At 42.4% G+C, this 9,047-nt stretch overlaps 2 protein-coding genes across 3 annotated transcripts; one reads left to right on the forward strand and one right to left on the reverse strand.

The window, feature by feature from the left end:
• Window positions 1-963: 963 nt before the first annotated feature.
• On the forward strand, window positions 964-5,642 carry LOC131801301 (dynein regulatory complex subunit 2-like). Its single transcript, XM_059119850.1, has 5 exons — window positions 964-1,200; window positions 1,258-1,371; window positions 1,430-1,568; window positions 3,138-3,760; window positions 5,174-5,642. The coding sequence occupies exons 1-5, from the start codon at window positions 1,045-1,047 to the stop codon at window positions 5,600-5,602; spliced, it is 1,461 nt and encodes a 486-aa protein (XP_058975833.1). The 5' UTR covers window positions 964-1,044; the 3' UTR covers window positions 5,603-5,642.
• Window positions 5,581-8,623, reverse strand: LOC101894722 (uncharacterized). Of its 2 annotated transcripts, none has more exons than XM_020038375.2 (3): window positions 8,192-8,623; window positions 6,033-6,231; window positions 5,581-5,969 (listed from the first exon to the last, which is right to left on the reverse strand). In XM_020038375.2, exons 1-3 carry the CDS (start codon window positions 8,558-8,560, stop codon window positions 5,650-5,652), a joined length of 888 nt encoding a protein of 295 aa, XP_019893934.2. In that variant the 5' UTR covers window positions 8,561-8,623; the 3' UTR covers window positions 5,581-5,649. The 2 variants fall into 2 exon arrangements, with proteins under 2 accessions (XP_019893934.2, XP_005188080.2); XM_005188023.3 differs by having other exon boundaries at window positions 8,264-8,620.
• Between the last annotated feature and the right edge of the window lie 424 nt (window positions 8,624-9,047).

The raw sequence follows: 9,047 nt of genomic DNA on the forward strand, positions 1-9,047 counted from the left end.
TGGTCTCCATAGACCAGCTGAAGGCCGTCTGGTCTCCATAGACCAGCTGAAGGCCGTCTGGTCTCCATAGACCAGCTGAAGGCCGTCTGGTCTCCATAGACCAGCTGAAGGCCGTCTGGTCTCCATAGACCAGCTGAAGGCCGTCTGGTCTCCATAGACCAGCTGAAGGCCGTCTGGTCTCCATAGACTGGTCAGTGGGTCTCTATAGACCAGCTGATGGTCAGTGGGTCTCTATAGACCAGCTGATGGTCAGTGGGTCTCTATAGACCAGCTGAAGGTCAGATATGGTCTCTATAGATCAGCTGAAGGTCAGATATGGTCTCTATAGACCAGCTGATAGTCAGATATGGTCTCTATAGACCAGCTGATAGTCAGATATGGTCTCTATAGACCAGCTGAAGGTCAGATATGGTCTCTATAGACCAGCTGAAGGTCAGATATGGTCTCTATAGACCAGCTGAAGGTCAGATATGGTTTCTATAGACCAGCTGAAGGTCAGATATGGTCTCTATAGACCAGCTGAAGGTCAGATATGGTCTCTATAGACCAGCTGAAGGTCAGATATGGTGTCTATAGACCAGCTGAAGGTCAGATATGGTCTCTATTGACCAGCTGAAGGTCAGATATGGTCTCTATAGACCAGCTGAAGGTCAGATATGGTCTCTATAGACCAGCTGAAGGTCAGATATGGTCTCTATTGACCAGCTGAAGGTCAGATATGGTCTCTATAGACCAGCTGAAGGCCGGCTGGTCTCCATAGACCAGCTGAAGGCCGGCTGGTCTCCATAGACCAGCTGATGGTCAGTGGGTCTCTATAGACCAGCTGATGGTCAGTGGGTCTCTATAGACAGCTGATGGTCAGTGGGTCTCTATAGACCAGCTGAGTTATATGGTTATGACACGTCTAATTGAACTTTTAGGTAAGTAGGGACGTTCTACCCTAGGTTCTACTGTCTAGGAGAATTGTCATGTTCCACAGAAAAATTTAATTAATGCAAGCCCCTTCATATTTTCCATAATATCTCTATATTTCTTCCCAGCAAAATGGCCACATCCAAGCCCTCGGTGACTTATGTGGACTACATAACTGATGAAGAATCCCCACCGCCAGAAACACCCAAAAAGAAACGCCTTACCAAGGCCGAGAAAAGGGAACGGAAGATGAAGGCCGAAATTGAGTTCCGCAAAATGGAAATGTATGTAAGTTGGAAATTTTGACTTTTTTCCAACAACAACATCCAAGATATTCTTTTCAAGGACAACTTGAGACGCGAATTGGCATTGGCCAAACAAAGTTCGTTGCGTGGTCAGGAGGAATGGACGGACATGTGTAGGCAAATTAAGTTGGTGCAAATGCAGGAGGAGTTACAGGTGAGGGCGGCATAAGGTGCCAATATTACAACATTATTTTTAACTATGTCTCCCTTAGTCCTGGGAAGCTAAAACCAATCGGGTCCTAACCCAAAAGGATGATAAAATTTCCTTAATTCTTGAGGAAATCAGGGAAACTGAGGAGATGCATAAACGAAACTACGGAATGCAATTAAAGGTGATGGATTATTTGAGTGGTAAGGAATATCCATAAAGAACAGCTGATGGACAGGTGGTCCATATAGGCCAGCTGGAGATCAGATGGGCCATATAGACCAGCTGAAGGCCAATGGGTCTCCATAGACCAGTTAAAGCCCGTGTGGGCAATATAGACCAGCTGATGGTCGGACGGTCTATATAGACCAGCTGATGGTCAATGGGTCTCCATAGACCAGCTGAAGGTCGGACGGTCTATATAGACCAGCTGATGGACGGACGGTCTATATAGACCAGCTGATAGTCGGACGGTCTATATAGACCAGCTGATAGTCGGACGGTCTATATAGACCAGCTGATGGTCGGGCGGTCAATATAGGCCAGATTATGGTCGGGCGGTCCATATAGACCAGCTGATGGTCGGACGGTCTATATAGACCAGCTGATGGTCGGACGGTCAATATAGGCCAGATTATGGTCGGGCGGTCCATATAGACCAGCTGAAGGCCAATGGGTCTCCATAGACCAGTTAAAGCCCGTGTGGGCAATATAGACCAGCTGATGGACGGACGGTCTATATAGACCAGCTGATAGTCGGACGGTCTATATAGACCAGCTGATGGTCGGACGGTCTATATAGACCAGCTGATGATCGGGCGGTCAATATAGGCCAGATTATGGTCGGGCGGTCCATATAGACCAGCTGATGGTCGGGCGGTCCATATAGACCAGCTGATGGTCGGGCGGTCCATATAGACCAGCTGAAGGCCAATGGGTCTCCATAGACCAGTTAAAGCCCGTGTGGGCAATATAGACCAGCTGATGGACGGACGGTCTATATAGACCAGCTGATAGTCGGACGGTCTATATAGACCAGCTGATGGTCGGACGGTCTATATAGACCAGCTGATGATCGGGCGGTCAATATAGGCCAGATTATGGTCGGGCGGTCCATATAGACCAGCTGATGGTCGGGCGGTCCATATAGACCAGCTGATGGTCGGGCGGTCCATATAGACCAGCTGAAGGCCAATGGGTCTCCATAGACCAGTTAAAGCCCGTGTGGGCAATATAGACCAGCTGATGGTCGGACGGTCTATATAGACCAGCTGATGGCCAATGGGTCTCCATAGACCAGCTGAAGGTCGGACGGTCTATATAGACCAGCTGATGGACGGACGGTCTATATAGACCAGCTGATAGTCGGACGGTCTATATAGACCAGCTGATAGTCGGACGGTCTATATAGACCAGCTGATGGTCGAACGGTCTATATAGACCAGCTGATGGTCGGGCGGTCAATATAGGCCAGATTATGGTCGGGCGGTCCATATAGACCAGCTGATGGTCGAGCGGTCCATATAGACCAGCTGATGGTCGGGCGGTCCATATAGACCAGCTGATGGTCGGGCGGTCCATATAGACCAGCTGATGGTCGGGCGGTCCATATAGACCAGCTGATGGTCGGGCGGTCCATATAGACCAGCTGATGGTCGGGCTGTCCATATAGACCAGCTGATGGTCGGGCGGTCCATATAGACCAGCTGATGGTCGGGCGGTCTAAATTTTGTAAATTTAGAAAATTGTCCCTCTTCCTCTCTTTTTCCCAGACACTTTCAAGGTATTCCAAAATGTCGCAAAACTCCACTACGAAGACCAGGCAGCCGAAGTACTCCACGACTTCTACAATGAAACCGAAGAAAAGAAGCATATTGAGGACAGGTACCAGCGAAACTGTGAAAATATTATGCATGCCACAAATCTCGTAACTGCCGAAAACCTACGCGAAGATTTCGAAATTTACCTTGACAAACGAAATGACCAGGTCAATACGGAAATTGAAAAGCGCTATATCCTACGTGATGCCATAGCAAAGAAAATGCAAAAATTACATAAACAACTCTTGCAATTTTTGGATACGATACGAAATGCCTCACTGGATCCGCATAAAGATGAAAGGGTCAGAACGTTAGTGGAACGCCAACGGACATTTGTGGTGGAGTCAAAGAAATTAAATGATACGGAAAGGAAATTTGGTCGCCAACATGAAGATTTGCGTGAGGAAATTTTGCGTGAAGAAGTGGAAGCTCAGCGTAAAATTAACGATTTGAAATTGGAACAAAAATATTTTTTGAATTTACGCAAAGAGATTGAAGAGAGAATGCAGCGCAGTGCTTTGGATATGCATGAGAAGTTGAAAATTGTAACCAGCGAGTGTTATGGGATTTCAAAGGTGAGTGCAAGCCATTGATTCCCCCGAGAACGATCTAAGCTTATATAGGCCGCATGGTATTCAACTGGTCTATATATACCGTCTAGGTCTTCATCTCGTCTACATAGACAGTCCGGCCCTCAGCTTGTCGATGAAGACCGTCAGGGCATTAATTGGCCTATATAGACCACCTGACGTTCAACTGGTCTGTATAAACTGTCTGGCCTTCAACTGATCTATATAGACCGCTGGGCTATCAGCTAGTCTATATAGACCATCCGGCCTTCCACTGGTCTATAGAGACCATCCGGCCTTCCACTTGTCTATAGAGACCATCCGGCCTTCCACTTGTCTATAGAGACCATCCGGCCTTCCACTGGTTTATAGAGACCATGCGGCCTTCCAATGGTCTGTAGAGACCATGCGGCCTTCCACTGGTCTATAGAGACCATCCGGCCTTCCACTGGTCTATAGAGACCATCCGGCCTTCAGCTGGTCTATAGAGACCATTCGGCCTTCCACTGGTCTATATTGATCATCCGGCCTTCAGCTGGTCTATGAAGACCATCGGGCTTTCAGTAAGTCTATGGAGATCATCCGGTCTTCAGGTGGTCTATATTGATCATCCGGCCTTCAGCTGGTCTATGAAGACCATCCAGCCTTCAGCAGGTCTATAGAGCCCATCCGGCCGTTAGCAGCTCTATGGAAACCCACTGACCTTCTAGCTTGTCTATGGAGACCCACTGACCTTTCAGCTGGTCTATGAAGGCCCACTGACCTTCAGCTCGCCTATAAAGACTCCCTGACCTTCAGCTCGCCTATATAGACTCCCTGACCTTCAGCTCGCCTATATAGACTTCCTGACCTTCAGCTCGCCGATATAGACTTCCTGACCTTCAGCTCGCTTATATAGACTCCCTGACCTTCAGCTCGCCTATATAGACTCCCTGACCTTCAGCTCGCCTATATAGACTCCCTGACCTTCAGCTCGCCTATATAGACTCTCTGACCTTCAGCTCTATAACGTCTCCCTGACCTTCAGATCGTCTATAAGGACTCCCTGACCGCCAGCTAGCCTATAAAGGCTGTCTGACCCTCAGAATGCGTATAAAGGCTCCCTGACCTTCAGCTCATCTTTTAAGGCTCTCTGACCTTCAGCTGGTCTATAACGTCTCCCTGACCTTCAGCTCGTCTATAAGGACTCCTGGACCTTCTGCTCGCCTATAAAGGCTGTCTGACCCTGACCTTCAGCTCGACGATAAAGGCTTCCTGGCTTTCAGCCAAATTTATAACCTCTACCAGGAAAAAATACTTTCCATCCAGTTCTTGTCTCGCCTTGCTTATCTATTAATATCTCTCTCTCCCTCTTTTTAATTTCTCTTCAATTCTCCTCCCGTTAGAATAAATTGAGATAATCTCCCTTTCTCTTTCTAGGACTATCAGAAACTTCAAAAATATGGCGATCTTTTACTCTCCCTTGCCGCAAATTGTCGCAAACTCCAAACAGAATCGGAAAAAGTAGTTCCCTGGGGTGACTTTCGCGAAATGGAATCCACTGAAATGCCACAGGAAGATTTCATACTTCAAACCATAGATCTCCAATCCCATGTGGACTTAAATGAAGTTGAGTTGAAAAAACAAATTGAATTGATGCAAAATTTTTGGCAACGCCAATCGATTGCCGAGGCTCAGGCCATTATTTTGGAAAAACGGAAGCAAGAATTGCTCCAGGAGAATCAAATTTATATCGATAAAATCAAATCCCTTAGTAAAACGGATAATGTTGAGGATTTGCGTAAGGCTCTGCATGTCCAATGTGTGCTGGAGGAAGAACCTCAATGTCCTGGTTTCAAGAAATCTTAGATCTTCACTTTATTTTTACAAATATTTTTTTATAAAAAACACACATTTTATGCTCTTGGATTGTAATGGAAAACATCAAAGGAGAGAATTTTATAAAAACCCACAGCCCAATCTTTTTCATTGGCAAAGCGACTGGGATGTTGGTGATAATATTCCAGCGAATTCTCGGAACAATCTCGGCGAAATCGTATAAAAATTTCGGCAAATATAATGCGATGCGGTGTGGAGATGACTTCTTGTGTTAGACGCAAATCTGCATCCAGAGATTGCAAAATTCGATTGACCTCCACCAGTTCTTCTATTGAGTCGAAATCTTTGGTATTTCGTAGACCCACAAACATCATGTCAATGAAACAGTATTTGCGACCTAGTTTCGAGGAGGGGAATTAACAATGAATTATTTTAATTTTGAAAAGAATTTGGATCTTACCATAATTAACTTTCGTTACCACCTTCATGGGTATGGCCCTTCGTATGTGTTCGGTGTCAAATCGCACCAACTTCAATCGCACATCATCCCTTGAGAGCATCATGTCGCGTGTAATTTGTTGATATCCCAAGGGTGTGGTGAGTTTACTAATGGTGGACATGTCTTGATTGCGTATTATGTCGGTTAAAACCACCGCCGCCTGAAAGTAGGCAATATATTTTTGGAGAGATTATTGAAATGGTTAGTATAGAAATCAAAGAAAGCCAAGTGAAAAAGCATTCGGTATCACCGAATTTAATTTGAGATATTCGTACCGAATTATTTTCAGTCGGGCGGCGCCGACTTTATGATACCCTATACCACTTTGCTTATTTAGTAGAGTTCCACATAACAATTAAAAGTTTTTATGGGAGAATTTAATACACGCTATGATTATAATTTAAAGTTCAAAGGACTAAATATGCCAAAGCATTTTTATCTTTTAAACTCGGACTTGTATTGCCCATTTGGTGCAAAATTAATTTGAAATCAAATAAAGATATATATGGGAGCTATATCCAAATCGGAACCGATATCGATAAAATTTGGCAAAGATATTTCTGAGCTGTATTTGATATATTTCCCTGAATAACGTTGTTACGGAGTGCATATTACGGCTGTGGGTAACAAATACAACAAATCGGATGAACAATATATTTGGGAGCTATAGCTATATCTGAACCGATCTTCACCAAATTTGGCATACTGGCTCCTAGACTCAATTCGGTCGCATGTTCCCAATTCCATGCCATTTGGGCAAATATTAGACATTTGGTGTACAATAAATCGGACGAAGTTATATATGGGAGCTATATCCAAATCGGTACCGATCTCGAAAATATTTAGCAAATGTATTTCTGAGCTGTATTTGATACATTTCCCCAAATATTGTTGATACAGAGTGCATATTACGGCTGCGGAGAACAAAAATAACAAATCGGATGAACAATATATATGGGAGCTATAGCCATATCTGAACCGATTTCGATCAAATTTGGCATACTTATTTTCAGGTCCAATCTGATGGTACGTGCAAAATTCCGTACTATTCGGATTGATATTACAAGTTTGGTGCACAATAAAAGGCAAATCGGATGAAGATATATATGTGAGCTATATCTAAATTTTGACCGATTATCTCCAATTTCAATAGGTTTCGTCTTTTGGCCAAACAAATGATTTGTGCAAAATTTCATCTGGATAGGGCAATAAATGCGAACTGTACTTTGTTTACAATAATACATGGACAGCCGGACGGACATGCATAAATCGACTCAGAATGTGATTCTATGCAGATCATCAAAAGGAACTATGGGTCTATCTCGTTTCCTTTTGCCTGTTACAAACAAATGTACAAAGACATAATACCCTGACCACCTTGTGGTGTAGGGAATAAATTGGGAATATATATTTATTCTTTTTGTTGGGGACGTCCTTCGTCCTCCTAAAATATTTTTTGTTAGAGATTTGGGCACAAACTCACACAAAGTACGGCTTTAACCCCAAAATAGGTTTTTTATATAAATGAATTTCTGGCGTTAGGGTAAGACTTAGACTTTTTACATTTTCTAGGACCTACGGTAAAATTTTATGACAAATAATTTTGTAGAATATTTTGACTTCCTATGATCCCATTTAAAGGAAATGTTGACCCATTTTTAAAAATAAGGCCCAGAAGACCTCATTATTAACTCGCTTGAAAATATTCCTCGTATTTTTATCTGCAAAATTGCCGAAAGCACTATATACCTGAAATGCACGAATTCTGAGGAATCTAAATTCGAAAATTTCCAAAAGTTTAAAATTGGGAGAACTTGTCTCCTATATTTTTAGTTTTCTATGTTAACTTTAAAACCGGCGATAAACGTGTCTTCTTGTTTAGCTCTACTTTCATAATCTGCTGGATTTTCCCCATAATTCCTTGTAATTATTATTTATGTCGTACAGTGTTATTATTATGGCCTATAATATTCGGTGGTCATTCAAAAGCAATATTCGGCGGTACGGCGTACTAAACTCATTATTTTTTAGAACTCTTGGTTGGGTGCTTGACTTACTAAAATTATAAGTTAGTCAATTCAACAACCACAATAACCATTGTTATTTAGACCATCAGTTACCCCATCGCTATTGTGAATTGCCATCCATTGGAAGACCACGCAAACACAGATTTTGTCCACCTTTGAGTTTACCTTCTTGGCACCACGAATAAATTCCTCTTCGACAAATTCGCGATCCCAAAACATTTGCATTTTCATCAAATTGAACCGGGCCTTCCAATACGTCCAGGGATTATTCAAATACACCAATGTGGGTATGACTTTGCGACGCCGTTGATTCAACTCCATTTGACGTTTCCATTGATGATTTCGGCGATTCGATTTGGAGGTCAGAGAATTTTGAAATTTTCGTAGCAAGAGAGGATGATTGATTACATATTTGTTTAATTCATTGCCAAAATGAAAATTACTTGAAATTTTTATAAACATTTTTTTGCGATTTGAAATTTTGTTTTTAAATTTTTTTGAAGTTGTTTATTTTTGAAGGAAAATGGGAACCAAATGCCAAAAAGAATTAAAGAGTTGCCAAATAATTTTTACTTAGAAGATCTCTTAAAGGTCTCTTTTACGTAGAAGATCTCTTAAATGTGTTGAAACGGGCTCTTGAAAGTGGTTTCTAATTGTTATTTTTTATTCGAGTTATTCCATTTGTAATTCGAATTATTCCATTTTTAATTCAAATTATTTTTTCTTCGATTTTTAAATTGAATAATTCGAATTAGAATTAAAATAATACGAATTACAATTGGAAAAATTCTCAAATTACAATTAAAATGTTTCGAATGACATCTGAAAAAGGTGTATACATAGAAGACCCTCCAGAAAATGCTACAGGTCCTCTATAGAATTAAGAGCTTCTAAAGGTCTTCTATTTATAGAATACCTCCTATAAAATTTGTCCTCGTCTTGTTTCGCC

This window comes from Musca domestica, unplaced genomic scaffold (assembly GCF_030504385.1).
Source record: "Musca domestica strain aabys unplaced genomic scaffold, Musca_domestica.polishedcontigs.V.1.1 15, whole genome shotgun sequence".
NCBI classification, from domain to species: Eukaryota; Metazoa; Arthropoda; class Insecta; order Diptera; family Muscidae; genus Musca; species Musca domestica.

Bases quoted from the DNA above. Each gene is read 5' to 3' on its own strand.
- LOC101894722 (XM_020038375.2), bottom strand. From the start codon at position 8,560: ATGTTTATAAAAATTTCAAGTAATTTTCATTTTGGCAATGAATTAAAC. The intron at 6,232-8,191 runs GTAACTGATGGT...GCCTACTTTCAG, and splicing joins CAATTCACAATAGCGATGGG to GCGGCGGTGGTTTTAACCGA. The intron at 5,970-6,032 runs GTAAGATCCAAA...CCTCGAAACTAG, and splicing joins GGTAACGAAAGTTAATTATG to GTCGCAAATACTGTTTCATT.
- LOC131801301 (XM_059119850.1), top strand. From the start codon at position 1,045: ATGGCCACATCCAAGCCCTCGGTGACTTATGTGGACTACATAACTGAT. The intron at 1,372-1,429 runs GTGAGGGCGGCA...TGTCTCCCTTAG, and splicing joins AAATGCAGGAGGAGTTACAG to TCCTGGGAAGCTAAAACCAA. The intron at 1,569-3,137 runs GTAAGGAATATC...TCTTTTTCCCAG, and splicing joins GGTGATGGATTATTTGAGTG to ACACTTTCAAGGTATTCCAA.